Consider the following 24,452-nt stretch of genomic DNA (forward strand, 5'->3'; position numbering starts at 1 on the left):
TCTAAGGATTAGCCTATTCTGGACTTTGACATAACTGGGATCATGCAGCACGTGGCTTTTTGTGTCTGGTTTCTTTCACTTAGCATTATAAGATTCACCATGTTGTGTTATACATCAGAACTTCATTCCCTTTTATGGATGAATGATATTCCATTGTTTGGATATAACTGATGAATCATTAGTTGACACATGTTTGATATAAGTTGTTTCCACTTTTTTGGCTATTACAAACAACGCTACTATAAACATTCATTTCCAAGTGTTTGTTTGGACATCTGTTTTCAATGTTTTTTGTTATATACCTAGAAGAAGGATTGTTGGGTCTTATGGTAATTCTGTATTTAACTTTTTGAGGAACCAACCAACTGTTTTTTACAAAGGCTGCACCATTGTACATTTCCACTAACAATGTATTAAGTTTCCAATTTCTCTATATCCTCACTATTTTACTTTTTAAAAAATTATAGTCATTTAGTGGATATGAGATATAATAAAAAGGGATTGAAAAATCATTTCCCATCATTTTCATTCCTACGCAAGTTTAAACTAAGCTTCGGATTCCAGAGGAAATAGCGTATATGAAGGTCCAGAAGGAAAAGAGAACATAGTTTATTTGAATAGCCAAAAGAAGTACAGGGTGGTTGTTAATTTTTGTTAACATAAAAAGTGTATGAGGGAGAGAGTGAGAGGGAAGGGGAGAGTGGAGTCAGTGGACACCAAGCAATAAGTAGTTAACACAAATCGGGCCATAAAAGGCTTTAAAGATATGTTAGGATGTTTGGGGTTTATTCCAAACAAAATGGGTAACTATTAAATGATTTAAATAGAGGACTAACATGATCTAGGTTGGAGTTTTATGAGACAACTCTAGTTTCTGATTTTAAAAAATGGATGGGAGAGAAAAAAGTTTAGAGGCAGCAAATTCCTAAATGAGGCTGCTAAAAAAATCCAGGATAAAGAGAGTGTGATGATCATATTTTAATGTGAAACATGTGAATAAATAGAATGATATTCAGAAGACATAACCAATAGTAAATTAATTTTTAAATAATTAGAGAAAATAAATAAGATAAGGTAAACAAGCTTTGACATGGGAAATTAGTTGAATTCCATACCATTCAGTAAAATAGCGTATTCAAGAGAATGTGTTGATTGTGAGGAAAGAAAGAGAAGATGATAATATTTTTGAACATGTTGATTTTGAAGTTTCAGTGAGATATCCAAGAGGAGATAACAGGTAGGGAGTTGACTAGGTGGGACAGAAAAACAACTGGGAGTAGGGCTTTAGACTTCAATAACCACCAGTATACAGATTGTTATTGAATTTATGAGCTTACCGTGTGTTAAACAAATTTAACCCCACAGTAAACCTAAGAATTAAGTGCTATTTTTTCTTTTATTCTGAAAAGAAGAAATTGAAATAGGATAAAAGGACTAAAGGAAGAGTAAAAATTTTGTGCATTTATGTTTTTGATGGTAGAAAATCATATATACTTCCATCTGATGCCTATCATTTTCTTAGGATTTGAAAAATCCTGACCTCTCTCCCTCTAATTCTATAAATAATTTTCTCCAACACAACTGAGGTCTTGAAATCCATAAGAATTGGATCCGTTATTGTAGGATTTCCTGCTATTGATTTACATAAGAAATTCTATTAAATCAATATGATTATTGACTTCCCATAATCTTTTTCTCCATGTTCTCATCCCCAGGTCACTGCATCCCTTTAGGAAAGAATTAGAGGGATGATCTTGTCCCTAATCCGTTTTGTTTTTATACCATAAATAATGGGGTTGTGTGCAGGAGGGATTGTGTGCAGGAGGGCTTGCCACATAGAGGATCGCAAATGTGATATGCAACGTATGAGAGATGTTGTGGCCAAAGCAATGAGTAAGGACGGAGAACACGGCTGGTGTGTAGCATATGAGAATGACACTAACGTGAGAACTATGGGTGCTGAAGGCTTTCTGGTGGGCACCTCTGGGTGGAAGGTAGAAAACAGCACAAAGAATGAGAGTGTAGGAAATACCAATGAGGATCAGGTCCAAGATAATAGTCATTATGGGCACAGCAAAGCCATACCAGATATTGATGGAGATGTCAGCAGAAGCCCTATTTGCTCACAATATGTGTGTGAGATGATAAGTGTCCTGCAGAAGGGCAGACACATTACCAGGAAAACAATAAGCAAAATGGTACTAAAGCTCTGACCAAAAATGCCCACTATGATCTTGAAATCATTCCAGGTGTCAAGACACTAGTGTATATCTCAAAGGGGAACAAATGACCATATAATGATCAAATGTCATGCCCAACATGATGGCTGAGTCCTGTAAAACCTGAAGTGGAGGAAAAAACAACCAGATGAGGCAGCCAGGAATATGATTATCTGAGCTTTCAACCACAGTACGCCAAGCGTTTTGGGGACACATGTGATGCATAATATGAAGTCTGCAGAAGCCAGCATTGAGAGAAAGAAGAACATGGGTACATGGAGTCTGTGATCCATAGTGATGAGGTAGAGAAGGATACCACTGTCTGAAAGGGCCCAAGGTAGATCGTACAGAAAGAAATTTCAATCCAGATGTGAAACTACTCCAGTTCTGGGATCCTCACCAAAATGAAGGAGTCTGGATTGAAGTTTGTCAATTTCAACGTCGCCATCATCTTGATTGTCATTTCCTGAGGACAAAAATATCCCATTTGATTCCTGGGACTGACTGTCCATAAATTCCCTTTAAGTCTTTTCCACAACAAGGATCCCTCCCTTTCTATCACCTAACACACACTAGAAAAAAATGCAATCTACCTCCTGTCACAACCTCTAAAGCATTTACCAAAAGCTGCCAAGAGACCTCAATTAAACCAATAATTCCCCATCTATAGACATTACCATAACTATATTGTTACTATATTGGAAAAATATCCCAACAGATCTATGACCTTGGAGGATATTGGTCCTTTATTGTCAACTATAATAAAATTCCAAGATTCTCTTGGCCTCACCAGTAACTCAGTTTAAGATTTCTCAAGGATGTAAGTATTGAATATCCTACCTGATGTGAGTCTTACTAAGGTATCTATTTAAAGAAATAATGGGGGCCATGTGTGAATTAGAAAACCTGCATTTTTTAATGCCAGTGTATCATTAGGACTCCAGTGAACCAATTTACTACATCCCAGAATTTACCCCCACCTCTTCAATATATGGAAGAAAGTCTCTATCTAAACATTCTTCTGTCAATTCTCCTGAACAATTCTCCAAGACTCATTATCTTCTTCCACCTGCCAACTTCCTGATCCGCTTCCCCCCTTCGCCATCACAGCATTCTCCCACTGCTGGAACATAGTGATCTGAGAGTTGACTGTGACTCTTTGTCCTCCTTCAGTCCTTATATCTCATCTGCCAGCTCTTATGATCATTTTTGGAAATCCTTGTTTGATCTGCCAACTCCATTTCTTCTTCACTTCTTCATCTACTTAAGTCATCTTAATCACTAATTGAAGCCATAGAGTAAGAATTTTAGTGCTTTCAACACCTTGAAAGCACTTCTCTTTGTTTCAGGCTGCCAGATTGCTCTCTTGAAAAGATGAAAACTTTCAGGCTAGGAGCCTCTGTGTTAGTGCTGACTACCCCTCATCCTTAGATGCTCAGGGTATCTATCAATGGATCTATCTTATCTGGCTCTATGCCAAAGCATATCCCTGTGTGCCTTAGATTTTTGTGTTGAACAGAGACATAGTTGCCTAAGTGATGGAGAAATTTGGAGCTAAGGAAGGGAAGGATACACAAAGGGAGGAGAATCTCTGCTCCCGAAGGAGAGGAGGGAATTAACACCATATGGGGCAGGGCCTGAGATTCAATTCCATATTAAGGAAGTCTAAGCTGTGTATGAAATATTAAACTGAGAAACTGTGAGTCTGAGGAAGTGGCATTGAGGAGGTAAGTCTGGGTCAGATATTTTCAGGATGGAGAGGTTATAAATATGGAGGAATGGATGGGGAATGGGTACCAGATGCATGGATAATTCTATAGCAATGTTCAAGAAGGTGTGGAGGGCTGAAGGGAAGAATTGTCTAGGGTGACTGGCATGAACTGTGTTTTCCTGGGGAGTGGGATGGAAGAAGGGCAGTTTAGAGGGTCACTTTCCAGGTGAGAATGGAGAGCTTGCTGAGTAAGTGATCCTTGGCTTTTAAGCAGGATGCAAGAATCATAAGTGATACACAAGTTCTATCCTCAGACATTGAGGAATAACAGGAAAAAAAGGTATTCTACCACATTTGGGGGACAACTTATAAAGGGCAAAGTTCCTGGATGATGCAGTCAGGTGAAGGATTCAAAAGCAGATGGAAAAATAAATTCACTGGAATAGAAGGCACAGTTTTTCTACCCTGTTGAATTGAGAGACTAGGCATTTTTCCAAAGATGACAGAAGCATGAACCAGCAGGCAAGGGAATGAGCATATAAAGAGTAAAAGGTCTGAAAATGGGGGGGGGGGGGAGCCAGAGAGTCAATTTTAAGTGCTCTTTGGGGTTGCTCATGCGTTTGGGGGGGTGGCAACATCAATGGGTGCCTGAATAGGAGTGAAACCAGAAGTCATATGGATAAATGATAAGGACGTACTGTGAACAAAAGTTGCCTTGGAGGTTGATTATTGAAGCGCAGAACTGAAATTGAAGAAGAAAAATTATGCAGGTGCTGACGTGACTGACAAAGGTGGGAACATGTAGTGGAGGGTGTGCATGATGAGTGATGCTGTGGAAAGAATGAGCACAACAAATGGCACGGACTACAGACAAGAAGAGAATGTGAGGACAGATCTATGATCTTAAACCTGGGATTTTTATGATGAGTGTGTGTCCTTGACAGTGTGAACTTATGTGGCTGAGTGAGTGGGAACTTACCTGTTCAATCATTTTTTAGTTTAACATTCACTATTACATATCAACTCTATCCCAGACACCAGTGCTGATCCTTAGGGAGCTCATATTATTAATATATTGAGGCTGAAAATATTTCAGTGTGATAAATACTAGAGAGTGAAATAGATAACTACAGGGGAACATTGGAGAACAGGGGAAGCGCATAACCCAGCTTTGAGAAATGAGGAAAGTTGTCCTGAATGAAAAATATAAACTGGCTACATTAAAAGGGAGGATGGAGTGGATTGTATAAAAGAACACAGAGTAAGAAGAGCAGATTCAGAGACAGGCATTTTGTCCAGTATTGGTAGAGAAAGCAGAGTACTGTGTACGTGACTCTATCAGGCAATGGGAAATTATTATTTATAAGTAGCATGCTCAAAATCATCTTTTGGAAACATAATTTATATAGGGAGGCTGGTTAAGAGATTGGAAAGACTGCAGGCTAGGAGGTCGGTTGGGAGATCTTTGGATAGTGGATTTGGAGCCTGAAAAACAATATAAATGGCAAATACAGATTTGGGAGGTGGGCTAAATGAAGCCACAGCAAGTGACAAGGTTGGCCAGGGAGAGTGAAGAGTGAGGATAGACTAGAGATAGACCAACAGGAAGTACCAACAGTAAACCATCCAGCAGGGACAAAGGAACCAATTAATGAGGACTGAAAAGGGAGGCCAAGGACTAGAGAAGAACCAGTGGAGGGCAGAGAAATCAAAGTCAAAACAAGTATTTCATGAAAGGCGTGAGCTTAAAAGAAAGAAGAGAGGCAGAACAGGAGGCAGTGAGGCAGGCTGGCAGAATAAGATATTTTTATTATAGCTGTTAATTTTTTGTTTGCTTTCAAGGTTAAAAATATTTGACTGTTCATCAAGAATAAAGATCTAGGAAATTAGGAGAAACTGAAGATAAAGAAGAGAGGGGATAATTGACAGAACAAAGTCCCTGAGGAGGTACAAAAAAAAGGGATTCAAATAGGTGGGGAAATTATTCTTGAAGATAGACATACATAAATACATATACACATACATATATGCTTATACCCTTATGCATGCATATATACACATACGAATACAAGTATATATATATATATATATATATATATATATATATGTGTGTGTGTGTGTGTGTGTGTGTGTGTGTGTGCATGTGTGTTGTATTTGTGTGTTTGTGTGTGTGTTTTGTGTGTGTACCTAGCTTGTTTTAAAATAATTTAAAATAAGGACACAAAAATAATGGTAACTATGTGAAGTAATGGATGTGTTAATTAACTTGATAGTGGTAATCATTTCAAAATATTTTATGTATTAAATTATCACTATCAATTATGCCTCAGTAAAGCTGAAAATTTTAAATTAAATTAAAAAAACAAACTACAGATTTACTTTGAGGGAACTGATATTTTAACAATCAATTTGGTCTTCCAATTTGTATACATGGTATATATCTCCATTTATTTACATTTTTAAAAAAATCTCTTCCAGCAATAGTTTGTAATTCTCAGTGTAGAGGCTTTGCAAGTTTGGTTAAATTTATTTTTAAGTATGTTATGTTTTTAACATACATTTTGTATGCTTGTATGTTTATATTTTAATCAAACCTTTACAAATTTAATTGTACAGGTTTTTTGCTGCTACTATAAAAAATAGGATTGATTCATATTGTCTTTGTACTCTCTAAATAAATAAATAGATAGATCTATAAACAAAAAACTTAAAGGAACTTTCTTGTGCCCAGATGAAGTAAAATATAGCTATAACAGTGGAGACATCGAAACGCAGAAGGGACATTAACTCTACTTTCTCTGAGAGTGGAGGAAATGAGAGAAGGATGATGTGGAGATAAGATAAGTTTACAAGACTGGATTAATAATATAAGTTGTCTCCTGATAGTCCTGGAGTCTTAGATATGTGGTAGGAGAGAAGTTCTGTTGAAAGGGTGGAAGAGGAATTTGGGTGGTGGTAAAAGTTCTATACCATTGTGAGAATAATTGAATAGGACTGATGAGAAGTCAGCTGGCCTGGTGTGTACTAAAGACTATTTGTATGGCTGTATCATTTTCTTCACATCCTGACTGAGTGAGCTGAGGAAAACACTGGTTAGAGTTAGCTGAAGCTGAAGCATTTTCATGGAGAATGCTGCATAAAGCAATTAGGACTGAGACATTCTTGGTCCTGGCAGAAGAGATGGACATGTAGACTAGATTCGGAAGAAAGTATAAAAAGTTCTTACATCAGAGATTCACGAACTTGAGCATGAATCAGAATCATCTGGTGGCCTTGAAAAAACAAAAATTCTTCCTTCAACCCCAGAGATCATAATTCATTAGGTGTGTGGTAGTGTCCAAGATTTTGTGAGTTCCCTGATGATGCTGGCCTGGGGACCATATTTTCAGAAGCATTATTCCATAACTTCCTTCATGTTCTGGGTGATAATCCCACACTTCAGAGGCACAGGGGTGACTCAGGAAGCACCGACCGCATATTTTAATAAGGCTTCCACAGACAAATTTAATTTAGTACACCAGCAGGACACCAATTATGCTCATTTCAAAGATCAGAAAATTGTTACTCAGAAAAGAATGACTTATCCAAAATCACAGTCTGACAGAGCAGATCTCTGACCCAGGTTTTTCACACCTTGTGCAGTGTTCTTCCTACATGACATAGTTGCCTTCACTGCCTCCTTACTTGTCAAAGCATCTGTAACTGAGGGAAAAGAGATGTGTGGTGTGCAGTGCCCACTGCCCCCAACCCTCTGCTTCCACATAGTCTGTTAAGCAGAGGCAACTCTTCTCTGGTGCAGGACCCCTCTGTGCATAGCCTGAGGCTTTTTCAGAGTTCATTACAGTTCATATGCCCATAGAGATTATAGAGATTGTTTTTTTATTTTTCTAGCTATTCCTGCTTTCTTCAGAACCCATGGCAGTGCACTGAGTCTGGCAATGTTTTCAAGCCTTGTGATGCCTGAAAACCTTAGAGCTGTATGGAGAGTCTCTGAATAAGGACACAGAGCATGTCTGTGGGCAGGGCCTGTAACTGTGCACTTTGTGCAGAGCTTGTGTGTGATTGTCTGTAGGGAATATACCTGTGTGCAGAGCTCATAATGGTTGTAGGAACTGTGTGTACACACCTAGTGGCTGTTTGCAAATCTTTATGTGTATTATGCTAATGTATACAAAGTCTGAAGCTATTTTCCCCCATGACACAGGTGAGGGCTCTGCAGAAAATCATGGCTCTCTCATTTGCCAACAGCACAGCTGCTGTGAACAGCTCTGACACTCGCATGGCAGGCTGCCTCCTCACTGGCATTCCTGGGCTGGAGCACCTACACATCTGGCTCTCCGTCCCCCTCTGTACCATGTATGTAGCCGCTCTCATAGGCAATGGCATTTTAATTTGCGTCATTCTCTCCCAGCCAAGCCTGCATGAGCCCATGTACATATTCCTGTCCATGTTGGCCAGCACTGATGTCTTGCTCTCCACTTCCACGATGCCCAAAACACTGGCCAACTTCTGGCTAGGTTCTAGCCACATTTCCTTCAATGGCTGCCTCACCCAGATGTTCTTCATCCACTTCCTCTTTGTGGCCGACTCTGCAGTCCTGCTGGCCATGGCCTTTGACCGTTACGTGGCCATCTGTTCCCCTCTGCGATATGCCACCATCCTCACAAGCACTGTCATTGGGAAGATCGCTGCTGCCACACTGACCCGCAGCTTCATCATCATGTTTCCATCCATCTTTCTCCTGAAACGCCTGCACTATTGCCGGATCAACATCATTGAACACACATTTTGTGAGCACATGGGCATAGCCCGTCTGTCCTGTTCTGATATTTCCATCAATGTCTGGTATGGGCTGGCAGCTGCTCTACTCTCCACTGGCCTGGACATCATCCTTATCACTGTTTCCTACATTCACATCCTCCTAGCTGTTTTCCGCCTCCCTTCTCAAGATGCCCAGTCCAAGGCGCTGAGCACTTGTGGCTCTCATGTCTGTGTCATCCTACTTTTCTATGTCCCTGCCCTCTTTTCTGTTTTTGCCTACAGGTTTGGCGGGAGACGCATCCCACGCTATGTCCACATCCTTCTGGCAAACCTCTATGTGGTCATTCCACCTATGCTCAATCCCATTATTTATGGAGTGAGGACCAAACAGATTTTGGAAGGGGCTAAAGAAATGTTTTCAAGTCTTGCTAAAGAACCTAAATAAATGCTCCCAACTTGAGCTCACCTTAATCCCTTTCTATACCTATTCACTGTCCTATATTTGCCCTATCCTTATCTCTACATCTTCTAGTTATTCTTATGTCATTGTCATCTGTGTCCCAATTTATTTAAGTAAATGTTCTACTTAAATTGGTGGTTGCCAGATGGGGTTGCGGGGGTGGGGGATGGTGAAAAAGGTGAAAGGGATTAAGAAGTGCAAATTGCCAGTTATGGAAATTGTCACAGGAATGTAAAGTACAGCATAGGGAATATAGTCAATAACATAATAACTGCGTAATGGGTACTGGACTGACTGATCAGGGTGATCATTTCATAAGTTATATAAATGTCTAATCACTATGTTGTATACCCAAAACTGACATAATATTGTATGTCAACTCTAAGTGAAAAATAAATTAAAAATAAATTATGGAAGTCATTCAGCTCAGGCGGTGGGACTCAGACTAGACAGCTTCCATTGGAGAGCTTCTTATGACTGCACTTGAGGAAAGCATTTAAAACCTACTAGCCCTCATCCTAACTAGCTGTTTCATTTTCATTATTATTTACTGATATAAAATAATGTCCACTTTTATATGGCCCTTACCAAATTAAAATAGGAATTAGCTGCCATTTTTGATACTCTTTATTCACTATGAGTGACGTAATGATAGTCTAGAAAATCTACAATTAACAAAGACGACAAGCTTAGTAATCTTTCTCTCAAGGTGGTTTCTCAGACATACCGCATACTTATAATCAACGTATAAGTCTGTAGAATCATTTGGAATTCAGCAATATGAGTCAAATACCTTGAAAATGTTCATTCTCTTTGACCTACTGATTCTTCTTTCTGGAATGTCACTCAAGGAAATAATTAGAAATGAGCACAAAGATTTATGCAAAAAGTAATAAATTCCAGAATTATTTACAATAGCAAATAAGCCAAAAAGGGAAATGTCTTTAATATCCTGCACTGATGACAATTATTAAATAAATAAATGCTTACTGTCAGATATTAGTCAGCCATTAAAAATAATGTTTATAAAGAGTTTTATTGGTTTGATAAAATGTCTCTGGTGGAGTACAGCATACAAAGGAGTGAATACAAAAAAATAAAAATAAACATTCTGCTAAAATCCACTTGATTTCTTTTCTTAGAAATCTATAATAGCCACCTATTCTTCCACTTATCATTCAAATACCTAATGATTCCCCATCATCTCAAGAAAAACTAACTAGGGGAAATGTGATAGCTTACCTGAAATCTACCATCCAAATAAGACTTTTCTCAGCATTTACTTGAATTTTCTCCCTACTAAATTACCTGATCCCTTACATATAATTTTGACATTTAGATTTGCCAGTTCAACATCTTTCTGACAATGAGAACTGTCATGTCTAAAAATTCATAGTCCCATGGGATGACACTTCTTTTTATTACCAGCTACACATGTCCGTAATCACATATGTATGTATACACAAGTTCAGAGATGCTAACACACAGCGACATATGTAGGTAGACACATCCATCTATCAAAATGTAGGTAATTGTATAGGGAGAGTGTACTCTTTTCCATCCCAAAATGCTTTGCATTTAAAAATTATATTCATTGTTGAAATAAGAAGTCAAAATACCAACTTATATCTAATAGATATAGAGTCATGTATTCTTTAATGAATTGTTAAAGAAATTTAAACATCTATATGTAATGTAGTAACTTGCTCACTAATCATTAATTAGTCACACCAGAGATTAGTCTAACTTGACGTTCTCTGAGATTGAAAACAACTCAGCCTGAATTTTAGTCCAAGATCAACTCATCCTGGAAAATCTAGTTCATATTTCAACTCTGTCCACTCCAATACTCAGCCCACAATGAAACATACATCTTTTGAGATTCTTCACCTCTTTTTATCTAAGTCACTATTTTGTTGGGTACTAGGAACCACCATGTGTTCATATTTTATCAGAGATCTTTTCATGTTTGTGCCTCTACTCCCTGTCTAGAATGCATTCCTTAAAGAAAGGAGTTATTCTGAAAGTATTTTTAATCTCTGTTGTCCCAAAGCATAAGACCCTGATCATAGCAGATATGCAATATCCAACTGGGGAGAAATGTTTTCAAGTTATATTACAGATCAAAGGCAAATTTTTCCTACTATATAATGGGCCCTTAAAATGTAGGGAAAAAACAATCACAAGTCTGATGAAAAAGAGGACAAAGACATACTTAATTAGAATATGCTTAACTTTTAACTTTTTAAAGAGAAAATACAATTAGGACTACACAAAAATACCATTTCTCACCTGTCAGATTGGCAAAAATTAAAAGGATTAACTCAGTGTTGGCAATGATGTGAGAAAACAGGCTCTCTCAAACATTGCTCATGAATATACAATGTAAAAGAATTTTTGTGGAATTTGGAAATATCTTAACAAAATTCATATGCATTTATCCTTTGATCCAGAAATCACACTTACAAGAAATTCCCTTTCAGATATACCTTCACAAGTACAATATATGCATAAAGTTAGTCATTATGGCAAAGTTTTTATAACTAAAATATTTGAAGTAACTTAGAGGCTGAATTCCTGGATTTCAAATCCACACCCTTATGCTTGCTTACTAGGAGTATAACTGTTTCCAAGTTTACACAAAGGTTGAGTCACACAGATTTGAGTTAAAGTTATAGTTACCATATTCAGTACAGACTAGCTGTTTGTCACTGGGAAATATACTTAATCTCTGTAAGGTTTAATTTCCTGCTCTGTAAAAAAAAAAGGTAATAATACCATTTCAGAGTTGTTTCAATTATTGAGATTATCTAGCTATTACAAAAAAGTAATAACTGATGTATTAATGGACACTGTTGCTATCAAATTTTTCACTATTATAAAATAGCTGGAATATACTTCTTTTTTGGTATATTTGTTTGTGCCTTTGGGAGAACTGTATTTTTATAGGTTAAATGCCTGAACATGAAACATTTAAATCACAGATTATGCATATTAAATTTTGATAAATCATTATATTTTTATTTCAAGACAAAAAAATTCTATTATTAGGTTGGTGCAAAAGTTATTGCAGTTTTTGCAATTATTTTTAACCTTTTAAACCGCAATTACTCTTGCACCAACCTAATATATATTTTTATTTTATTTGTAATTACAAAATAACAATGCTATTAGTAAAGAATTAAACTTTTAAAATAGAAAGCAAAGTTTCTCTGATGTTATTGCCACAAAAGTAACATGTTCTTGTCCAGAATCAAAGGGGGAATCTGCTCTTTTCCATGTTAAGAAATACCTTCATGTAAGAAACAATACCTTGTAGATTGAGGGCTGAGAATCTGAGATGGAGACTGAATAAGGAAGGTGTGCTCCAGAAGGTATAACATCGTTTATAGAGAAAAATATCTAGGGTTTTGAGATATTTCTTCTCATTGAGTCCTTACCACTCTTCCAAGTCTTCCAACTCAGCCCTCTCCTAACATTATCTAAAGAGTTATTCTCAGCTATTCCCGAGAATGTCCAAATGTCTTTAATATTTCAATTTGACATATTTTAAAAGAATTGAAATTGAAAGAACAATGAAAGAAAAAGCTGAAGCAGTTTCTTCTCCATCGAACCTGCATTTTTCAAAGCCTCATAGTCCTCAATCCCCTTATTACTTTAAACTTCAGCCCTAGAACAAACATCAAGACCAGATGAAAAACTTTTTTGAGATTCCAGTGTCACAGCCTACTGATGGTCACTTTCATTATTTATGCTAGTTTTATTAATGAGAAGGCTTTTTAAAAATCTTATTTGCCTATCTATGTCCATATTAATTATTATATGGTATGTATGTACCTACAGGGATTCCATGAGAATATGGGGCCCCAGGGCAGATCTGGTAGTTAAGGCTTAAGTGCCATCTTGAGGGGAAAAGGGAGAGGGGTTAGTGTTTTGGGACTTCAAAGGGGAGGAAGTCAATTCACATGGAATGGAGATGGAAAATCAAATGTTTAGTAAATAAATGTTTATTAGGCCATCTTTAACAATGGAACACAGATTGAACTTTGATCAAAGGGACCTTGCTAGGTTCCTCCCTGTCTATCAGACTTAGTTCATACTAAACTATAGTTATCTACGATGATAGTTCCCTTCCTGGAGCAGGTCCTCTAAATGCTTTTAGACAGTTAGGGGTAAAGTCAAAGGTTTTTCCACAGTTTTTTTTTTTTTTCCTTAAAAATAACCAGTTTAAAATAATCAATATCTCAAAGAGGCATTTTTTGGGGTGGCAAATTCAGCTCCCCCTCACTCCCTTAAATACCACAACACATTTCTCTTCTTGTTACTTGCATTATTCATCTCTTAACTCCCTTACCTATTCTCCTTAATGTCCTTCATTACGAAGTGAGAGTAAGAAATCTGGATGTACATCTAGAGTTATTATTCCTAATACCACCTACATGTTGTCACCAAATGGCATGGAGAGAAAACCAATTATTTTATAAATCCATTCTCTTCTATCTATACTCAATAGCATCTAGTTAGCACTTTTTCCTCCATACTAAAGCAATAGCTGGACATTTATTCTCCCTGGATTTAGGCATTTTTGTTACCTCCAGGTTTCTTGAATCTGCTCACTACTGCCAGGTGATCTTTTCTCACATAACATTTAACCTTTCAGAACATGTCAGTCCCCACCTACCTCCCTACCATCACACACACACACACACACACACACACACACACACACACACACACCTTATTAAAACTTTTAACTTTTTAGTGGTTTGCCAAAAGTATCAAGACAAACCAATGGGAAAAGAATATGGTCCTAGGACAACTGGATAGCCACATGAAAAAGAATAAAACTGAACCTCTAAAAATTAACCCAAAATATATCATAGGCCTAAGTATAAGAGCTAAATTATACAACTTTTAGAAAAAAATGTAGGAGCAAATCTTCATGACCTTGAATTAGGCAAAGCATTCATAAATACAACACCAAAACTACAAGTAACCAAAAATATTTGAATTTCATCAAAAATAAAAACTTGTTCTTTAAAGAATGCAGTCAAGAAAATGAAAAGATAACTCCTAGAAAGGAAAAAAATATTTACAAGTCATAGAACTCACGAAGGACTTGTATCTAGAATATATAAAGAACTCTTAACAATGAAAATACAAATAACCCAATTAAAAAATTGGCAAAGGATCTGAATAGTCATAGTAAATAAAGCTTATAAAAAGATGTTTCACACCTTTAGTCCTTAGGGAAATGCACATTTAAATGCCAATGAGATACTGCTTCACACCAATTAAGATGACTGTAATAGATGACATATATTAACCAGTATTGGCATAGATGTGGAAAAATTAGAACCCTCTTATTCTGCTGGTGGGAATGTAAAATGGTACAGTCACTTTGGAAAACAGTCTGGAAGATCTTCAAAAGAGATTTAAATACATGATCCAGCAATGTTATTCTTAGGTATATACACAAGAGAAATAAAAAGGCTATGTTTAAAAAAAAAAGTTGTACAAGAAAATTCATAGCCACATTATTCATTATAGCCAAACAGTAGAAACAATCCAAATGTCTACAAAAAGATGAATAATAGATATGTAAATGTGGAATATTCATATACAGTAATATTCAGCCAAAAGAAAAAAGTACTCATACACGATACAAAACGGGTGAAACCTGAAAATATTATGCTAAGTGAAAGAATCTACATTGCCCAATCTTGTCCGTCCTGATTTATCTGGACACCCTCCCTCTCTAAGTCCCCCTCCCCCAACCCACTTTTCAAGACCAAGTGAGGGTCACCATCTCAGTGTCCTTGTGGCAGGAAGTTTGGCCTCTTTTTTCTTCTAAGAGTTGCTATGTCATTGAAACCCTACAGTCACAGTTTCTAGGCTTTATAAGCTTTGCATTTATTCATAAGGACTTAAAAACAAGCAATTATGGTCTCAATGTTGTATACAATAAAATTACAGATATAAGTTTAAATATAATCTAACTTTAAAGTGATAAATTTTAATTATCTTTTTGCAAATCATGCCATTTTGATGCCAGGTGGTTATCTTTACTCATTCGAATAACTTTAGATATTTTTATTTATTTAGATATTTTAATATATTGATATGGAGTGCAGGTGTCTTATCTGTGTTATTGAACACTGACACCATGTCAGAAAGCTAAAATAAAGTGAAGACACTTTAAAGTATCCGCTCTGGCCTTCAAGCGTTCAAGGCCTCAGAATTTGCAATTCAGTAAGCAAACAGCTAGCTACCTTCCTTAAGCCGGATGGGACACTGGCGACCACACCCCAGGAGTGCAGGACCTTAGGCTATGTTGGGCAAATCCGCCCTATCAGCGGCAGCATCTTCTCCTCCCCTCGTCCCGCCTCTCTCCCCCAGAGTCATCGGCTGTGGTGGACGTGGCTGCAACTGCAAATCTGCGGCCCTGATCCAAGCTACGGGTTCCAGGTTAGTGAGCAAATCCAATTTCTTGCCAGCCACCTCTGTCCCCACAAGTCCTGAGAGTTTGACTTACATGTTGCGTTCGGGGTTCGCGGGTGGAGGAAGAGTGAGGGAGACCTCTGCAGTTTTGAGATGTCTCAAGTTTGGGAAGGGAGCACAGAAGAGGTACCTTGGGAGCTACGTAGGAGTAGTCTGTGTAAAGAGGAGTGATAGATAAACTCTTATTCTGGAAACTAAAGCATGTAGGGGAGGCAACTCCAGAAGTTTTGGGAGGGAATGACAGCAAACCAGAGACTGGCGTAGATTCAGAGGTCAGCAACCCCTCCCCCATCTCCTGCCTTTCTGCTCCTGGAAGTGAGCACCGTTTATCCTCCACCCTGGAGGCAAGGAGTGGAGCCATCCGCCTTCAGCCGTACCTGCGGGCTGGGGGGGGAGCCCTGCCTATCTCCGAAAGGGGCAGGGCCTAGCGCTAGTTGAATACAAAAAGAAAAACAACAGAAAAAACACTGGTGAGCGCCCTCTATTCCTCAGAATCTACTTTTCAAACCCCTTGGTTTGCTCTGAAGAGCCTTGACCACTGGTGCTGCTGACATCTGGAGCTTCCCTTAATGTGCCAGTCACAGGAAGATGTCTGCCGGCCGACTTGTGACTGAGCCACTTATTGTCACTTCTGGCACAGGTGACAGGGCAGTGAAAAAGATGAGGTCCCTTCCCTTACAGGGCTCATGATACAGATAATATTATCTTTTTCATCCTCACTGCAAATGAGCTTAGGAACAACATTTAATAAATAAATCAATCAAGACAAATATATGGTTACGAGCTTGGGTGATGCAGCCAGACCCCCTATGTCCCAATTCCGGCTCTGACCCCTGGACGCTGGCTCTGTGCCCCCACCCCCACCCCAACCTGTTACTTGACCTCTCTGAGCTTCAGTTTCTTCCATCTATAAAATGGACAGAGGGAAAAAAAAAGAAAAAAGGACAGAGTGATATTTATATCCTAGAGTTTTGGTGAAGATTAAGTAAGGTACAGGTTTAAACATAGGAAGTTACGCCAAATAGGTTTGCTGTTACTCAAATTATTAATTATTAAGGTATTATCGACGAACTCAGTGCTTACCTTTAAAAAGTCCACAATTTTTGAAAGCATAATGTAGGGAATAAAATATGTTGAAATGCACTATGATAAAAGAAAATATGACTACTGACTTCTAAACAAGTTAAAATATAACAGGAATAACAAGTGGAATTTCACAGAAGCAGAAATAAGCAAACATAGAAATTTTATAATTTATCCTAAAAAACTCAGTTAATGGATTATCAGGGAGAAGAAAACCTGTGCAATATTTTAAGAATTTGCAAAGTTAATAAGTAAGTTTTTTAAATGCATGGGGTAGTGGTTCTTTTGAAGTTTTTTAAAAAAAATATTTGACACTGATTATGTTCCAATTCAAATATTTATGGAGTACCACCTTAGATAATCCAGTCCAGAAAATAGGTTAAAGTGGAATGTAATTCTATACAAAGATAAAAATAATGTTATTCCCTAAGTAAAGAAGCACAGCTTTGTAAATGTAGTTGCTACCTGTTCAGGTGTTTACTTCGCTTTCACTAGAGCTCCTAGCTGGGGAGCAGTCCTGTCCCTGTTATTTTAAATTTTCATTCTGAGCGGTTCCAACCCTTTAATATTTCCTGACCAGTCAGTTACTTTTATTCTGAAAGCCATTTTGATGTCGAATTATAACCTTCTATTCTAATAGATGGTTCAGATCTAAATATCAGTCCACTCTCTGGCTCTCCATCCATCCCCATCCTTACCCCCACCCCGCCTTGTTTCTAGCTATTTTGCACACTAAATTGCATCTACCTAAAAAGGACGCGCCGCTGTGCTGCCTTACTTGAGGCATTGCCTCTGAAGCCTTAATGTGTGTACGAGTCACCTAAAGATCTTAAAGTGCAGGTACTGAATTGGTTGGGGTTATGCCTAGAGAGTCTGTATAAGAAGCTCCACTAGGATACCAGTGCTGCTGGTTAGCAGGTCACTTGAGCTTATTCTGCCATCTGCTTCTGATTTAACTGTTCCTATCTGGTTGTGAATTTGGCCTGTTTCATTTGCTAATTTGATCCTCAGGCTTTGGTATCTGCAGATCTCTCATTTCTCAGCCAATCCACACTGCTCTTGAGACATGGCCTCAGTCTGAGACCCAGCTAGCCTTCTGTGTCTAACTTTTGGACCGCTCTCAGCTGCAGCTGGTGGTCTAGGGCCTCTTGGTATGTGGGCAAGGGTTACTCAAACCCTTGCTAATTATACATTAGCTAACTCCTTCACAATTTCTTTTCCTCCCAGCCTCAACTTTATACCCTTTGACAAGAGACAGCAACTCTTACATCATCTTTTTTCTTCAACAGTCTTCTGTCTTGAATGTCCAAAGTACTGTATTAGATGGAAAAGAAAAATGGAAATACAATTTAAAATTTCCTCATTAAAAACAAGAAAAATAGGTAAAATGGATTTTAATATATTAACTGAATGTATCCAAAATATTAGGGCATGAAATCAATATCAAACTATTAATGAGATATTTTAGGTTATTTTCTCTTACTAAATCTTTGCAATCCAGTATGTATTTTATATTTGCAATATTTCATTTCCAACTTGCCACATTTCAAGTGCTCAGTAACCACAGGTGGCTACACTATTTGACAACACAGTTCTAATTTATGCTTAGATCAGAAAGCCAAGCCTTCAATTTTTCTCATTGCATTTCTTATTTTGTTTTTCTTAGCTCTATTGAGCTATGATTTACATTTAGTAAGTTATCGATTTTAAGCTTCTAATTCTGAGTGGTTACCAACATAGTCATAATATATAAAGGGCATTTCTATCACACACACCACTTTTCTTGTGTCCTTTTGCAGTTCATCCCCTTTTCACAGCTTTGAGCCCTGGAATACACTAATCTGCTTTAAAATAGTATAGTTTTGTCTTTTCTAGGATTTCATCTAAATGGAATCATACAGTAACTTATATTTGCTGTCTAGCTTTGTTTGCTTTGGATAATGCTTTTGAGATTTATCTTGTATGTATCAGTAGTTCTATGCCGTTGTTTGGATATACCACAATTTGTTTGTTTATTTACCAGTTATGGTTTTATGGATTATTTCCACTTTTTGGTGATTATTGCATTGCATTTATGAGGCAGAAACTCTTCCCTAAGAGAATCATGTGTACCAAGTATACTTTTGCCTGAAATAAATGTATGTGTGTATGTTTATGTTGGGGGAGATGTAGTGGACCTTCAGCTAAAATAGTAAGTCTAGTATCACCAAAAAAAATTTAAGATACTTTTTAAAGAGAAGTTTTATGTTCCCAGCAAAATTGAGGGGAAGTTACAGAGATTTCCCATATACACTCTGCCCCCACACGGGCATAGCCTCCCCCATTACCAGCATCCCTCACCAGAACAGCATATTTCTTACGATTGATGCACCTACATGAACATACCATAATCACCTAAAGTCCGTGGTTGAGTCTTGGTGTTGTACCTTCTGTGGGTTTGGACAAATGCATAATGACATATATCCATCATAGTCTCAGAGTATTTTCCATGCCCTACAAATCCTCTGTGCTCTACCTATTCATGCCCCCACCCCAACTCCTGGCAACCACTGATCATTTTATTGTCTTTCTAATTTTGCCTTTTCCAGAATATCATATAGTTGGAATCTTGCAGTACGTAGCAATTTCAGATTGACTTTTTTCACTTAGTAATAATATGCATTTAAGGTTCTTCCACGTCGTCTCATAGTTTCATAGCCCATTTCTTTTTAGCACTGAATAATATTCATTGTCTGGCTGGACCACAATTTATCCATTCACCTATGAAGGACATCTTGGTTGCTTCCAAGTTTTGACAATTATAGATAAAGCTACTAAAAATATCTGTGTGCAGCTTTTTGTGTGGATATAAGTTTTCATCTCCTTTGGGTAAATACCAAGGAGCATGATTGCTGAATCATATGGTAAGACTGTGTTTAGTTTTATAAGAAACTGTCTTCCAAAGTGGTAGTACAGTATTGTTTTGTTTTGTTTTGTTTTGTTTTGTTTTGTTTTGTTTTGTTTTTTTCTTGCTCTGTGTTTTCTGGTTTTGGCATTAGGGTGGTGCTGGCTTCATAGAATGACTGAGTTGGGAAGTATTTCCTCTACTTCTATCCTCTGAGAGAGATTGTAGAGAATTGGTATTATTTCTTCCTTAAATCTTTCATAGAATTCACAGGTTAACGCATCTGAGCCTGTTGCTTTCTGTTTTGAAAGGTTATTAATTATTGATTGAATTTCTAGAAATAGGCCCATCAGATTGTCCATTTCTCTTTGTGTGAGTTTTGGCAATTTGTGTCTTTCAAAGAGTTAGTCCTTTTCATCTAGGTTATCAAATTTGTGGCTATCGAGTTGCTCATAGTAGTCCTTTCCTATATTTTTAATGTTCATAGGATTTGTAGTGATGAGTGATGGCCCTTCTTTCATTTCTGATATAAGTAATTTGTGTCTTCTCTCTTTTTTTCTTAGCCCGGCTGGAGGCTTATGTATTTTATTGATCTGTTCAAAGACAATTCTTTTTAACATAACAATTTCATCAAATAGCACATTTGTTTCTGTTGTGATGCCCCAGTGCCAACATCAAGTTTACCTATAAGCTTAGCAGTAACTTATAGTTTTATTCCCATTATAAAGTTAATTGCTCATCTCTTGTGTTAGGTACCGTGCCACACACATATAGGCCACACACATATGATCAAGAGAAATTGGGCCTCTGCCTTCATAATCCTGATTTAACAAAGGCTAGTGTTCTAAGTGAGGTTATGTAGGGATGTAAGGAAATGCTAAACCAACTAAGTGCCCAGTTAGTTGGTTAATTTGGTTAAACATCAGTATCTTAGATGATAGGTAAATACTTCTGTAATACTGATTAGTTGCTTGGCCTTCATTAATTGTTAATAATTTTATTCTGCGCCCTTATGGAGAAGTGGAATAGAGAGGAGGAGTAAGAACTCTGGCTCTGTAGCCTTCGTGTCTGCCTTCCAATCCCTGATCAACCACTTGGACTTGCTTCTTAACCTCCCTGGGCCTCAGTTTATACAACTGTGAAGTGGGGTTGCAGGGACACTCATTGTTGTTATAAGGAATTATTGTTACATGCATAATAATTAGATTATTGCCCAGTACCTAACAGTCTTTCAATAAATACTTGCCTTTAGCATTACTATTACTAAACGAGGCAAAGCTGAACAGGTCCAGGACCTGCAAGAGCACCAGAGACCACTCGGGAACAGCACTGAGGTCCTGTTTTCAGTTTATTTACAGCCCTGGCAATGCCCTGTACTCGCCCGGCTCAGCTATGTATGCTATGTCTCACAGAATGTTTTCTCTTAGTCTGGGACACTTTCTCAGGCCCTTCTGTAGGATCTATTGTTAGTGATGGGCAATTTGATGTTTTTGATCCACCAGGAAAATTAGTACAAATTACAGGACCTTGTGTCCTCAAATTATACCCATACTATGTTGTCATCAGTGTACATCTGCCTTTGCTGGGGGCCCAAATAAAGAAAAAGTTTGGAATTACACCTGCTTTCAGCTGCCCTGTGGCCTAGCTTGTACATGAGGGTCACAATTGGGCCCAGGGCTAATGTGGCTTTAACTACACAGTGCATTTGTGTGCTTGCTTTCCTTCAGTGGCCCAAACGAGACATCAGCTAGGCAAGCAGAGAAAACAGCTTTCAATGAAAGTGATTTCCTGGAACAGTAAAACTAAAGCAAGAAAGGAGAAAGGGAGGGAGGGAGGGAAGGACGGAAGGAAGGCTAGAAAAGATTCTGTGTGATTTAAAACAACTGTAATCTAATTTAACAACTGAAAACTCCCAAGAATAAGAAAAAAGACGTTTTGCATCTATCTTAATTCAGCACATACAAAAAATAAAGTTAGAGTAAGTTGCATCATCTCTGGTTGTCTAGTTAATGAAGTGTCTAGCGTTCTTAACTGACCCTTGTGCCAGGCACTCAGACACCTCATATTTGTGCTTAAATGTCATCTTATTAAATCTTGTTATGAATTGAGAGAGTGGGTTTTTCTCCTAGATCCAAAAGAAGTAAGAAGATATGAAAGGGGGTGAGAAAGTGAATCATTTATTCTTATAACAAATATTTATATCGATTTTGCTATTCCTATGCCCAGTAAAAATACTGAAGAGGTTCTTTTCCTCATGGTAACAGGTAAGGAAGGATCAAAGAGCTGTGACAGCATAAGTGTAGTGATAACTAGTTTTTAATGAGAGTATTCTACACATTAGCTCAGATAATTATTACAAATATGTTATAAAGGAGGAATTAGTTTCAGCAATATACAAAATGTTAAACCACATCTCAGATCAGGAATTAACAGTGTTCCAAAGCTAGAGAGAAAAATTCAGGATTCAGACCCAGGTCTATGTGACTCCAGCACTAGTGCCTTCTCTTCTGCCCCACACTGCAGGTAAAAGGAAGCAGCCTGAGTCCCTGGGATGTGACGCCAGGAATAAAACAGAGAAGGAACCTACAGATAACTCTGGAAGAACTGTAGGATGCCTTTTAATGCCAAGAGAAAGAGAAAAATCATGCAGAATCAGTACAGTCAAAAAATGAGGCAAGCACAAGTTAGGATATGGATAGAAACAAGCAGAGCCAATTTATGGCTGAGTGCCATTGCTAGTGGTACAGGTGGCATGAAGAACACATCCTCTCCCTTTAAGGACCAGACTAGCCACTGTGTTAGGCTGGTTAACAACTTGAGACTTGGAGTTGCATAAAACTGGATTATAATCTTCACTTCGTCACTTTGAAACTTTTGGTAATTAAATATCTTCTTAAGAAATTCACTTTCAAATTCATAAAATAGGTGTTCTTAAACTTCCCTGATAGAATTATTGTGGGACTAGATTATATAATGCCTATGAAGAGTTCAGCCATTGCCTAGCACATAAAAGGTAATCAGAAAATGGTATCTATGATTATTTTTCTGCCTCCCACTATTCTTTAAAACGAATACCCTCATGCACACATACTTATCTGCATTAATAATGAGTCTTTGTCTATGTCTTCAAAAATGGATTTGTCCCCTGCAAGGACTCTAAATGGCTTATCTCCTCATAGAGTATTTGTTTCATTCATCATTATCTCTCCACGCCAAGAATAGCCCTATGCTTGACTGACTCTTAGATCCTTACCCATAGCATGCCTGGTGTAAAAGTTGTGGGGTTGGGAGGACTCTGAACTAGAAGTCACAAGATAGCCTCCCCTCTTCTTTTTTTCCTCTCATACATTTTTTTTTTATTGAGCTATAATTCAAATACCATAAAATTCACCCTTTAAAGGTATATACAATTCAATTTTTTTGATATAATCACAAAGCTCTTCAACCAGTATCACTATCTAATTCCAGAATATTTTCATCACCCCTAAAGAAACCCCAGCCCATTAGCAATCACTTCCCATTCGCTTTCCCACCAGCCCCCAACAACCACTAATCCTTTCTATGTGTATAGATTTGCCTATTCCAGATATTTCATGTAAATTGAATCATATATTATGTGGGCTTTTGTGTCTGGCCTCATTCACTTAGCCTAATGTTTTCAAAGTTCATCCACATTGTGGCATATATTGATACTTTATGCCTCTCTTCCCTCTATTTTTACTCTTTTCTCCCATCAGTGATTCCAAAATACTTCCTACAAATGCTATAAGACATCTTTGTCCCAGCCACCCAAACTGCATACCTCTTCCTCAGGTCTCTGTGGACTATCCTATCACCAGAACCTGTGGGGCCTCGGCTTCCCCACCTACCCTCTTTCTCCCTCACACATGAGCCCCCCTAAAGGTCCTGTTAAAGTTTATGACAGGTTGTCGTGAAATTTCTTCATCAAATGGGAACTTTCCCATTTCCACAATCCTAAAGCATGCATCTGTGCCTGACTTTTACCACCTTTACCACTTGACTGGTTAAAGTTATGAGGTCAAACAAAGCAGGGCTTTGAATCACAACTCGGGGCATGTTAGGTTATGCCAACTCTACAACTTAGAAGATGTGTGATTTTTATAAAGTCACTTAATTTCTCTATTTCTTTATCAAAGAGCCAAAAATACTCTTATTTATTCAGAGTTTTCCTCTGAGGGATAAAGAAAGCAGTGGAATCTATTTCTAAATCACAATTGTGTTAGCTGTAAAAACATTACCTCACATTATTGTGGTCATGGTTGTTTTTTGGGGTTTTTCTGTGACCATGAGGAATGTAAGAGTTCTGTGTGAAACAGAGCCTTTAGAAAGTAGAAGTGTCCTCACAATAAATGACATCTAATCTTGGAGATTAGCTAATGGAGAGCAATGCCTGAGTGATGGCAAAGAGAGGTGGAAAAGCTCATGAGAAAGGTCTAATTATCTATGGAACGATGAGGAGGTTCTAAGTTTTTATTCATCAAAAGTTGTGGACCTGTGGGGCGGGTACTGTTATAGGTCTGAAGATATGGCAATGAACAAAAACAAAGTCTCTGAACCCGTGGAGCTTATATTCTGATGGGAGGACAATTAAAGGTACATAGTAGGTGGTGATAAGAAGAAAAATCCAGCAGGTAAGTATATAGAGAGTGATTGTATGGGTGGCTGAGCCTTAGCTAGGCTCAACAAGCAGACTCTTCTGATAAGGGAACATGTAAGAAGAATCTTCTGATAAGGAAATATGTTGAATGAAATCAGAGTCATGCAGCTATTACGGTGAAGGGTCTTCCTTGCAGCAGTAACAGCAAGTGCAAA

At 37.8% G+C, this 24,452-nt stretch overlaps 1 protein-coding gene and 1 pseudogene across 1 annotated transcript; one reads left to right on the plus strand and one right to left on the minus strand.

Moving 5' to 3' along the window:
- Positions 1–1,716: 1,716 nt before the first annotated feature.
- LOC109436929 (olfactory receptor 52H1-like) lies at positions 1,717–2,667 on the minus strand (annotated as a pseudogene).
- Positions 2,668–8,125: 5,458 nt separating this feature from the next.
- Positions 8,126–9,136, plus strand: LOC109436940 (olfactory receptor 52B6). Its single transcript, XM_019715821.3, has one exon. It carries the CDS (start codon positions 8,126–8,128, stop codon positions 9,134–9,136), a length of 1,011 nt encoding a protein of 336 aa, XP_019571380.3.
- Positions 9,137–24,452: the final 15,316 nt, after the last annotated feature.

This window comes from Rhinolophus sinicus, chromosome 14 (assembly GCF_057876585.1).
Source record: "Rhinolophus sinicus isolate RSI-liver-muscle chromosome 14, RSI-T2T, whole genome shotgun sequence".
Lineage (NCBI taxonomy): Eukaryota > Metazoa > Chordata > Mammalia > Chiroptera > Rhinolophidae > Rhinolophus > Rhinolophus sinicus.

Bases quoted from the DNA above. Each gene is read 5' to 3' on its own strand.
- LOC109436940 (XM_019715821.3), top strand. From the start codon at position 8,126: ATGACACAGGTGAGGGCTCTGCAGAAAATCATGGCTCTCTCATTTGCC.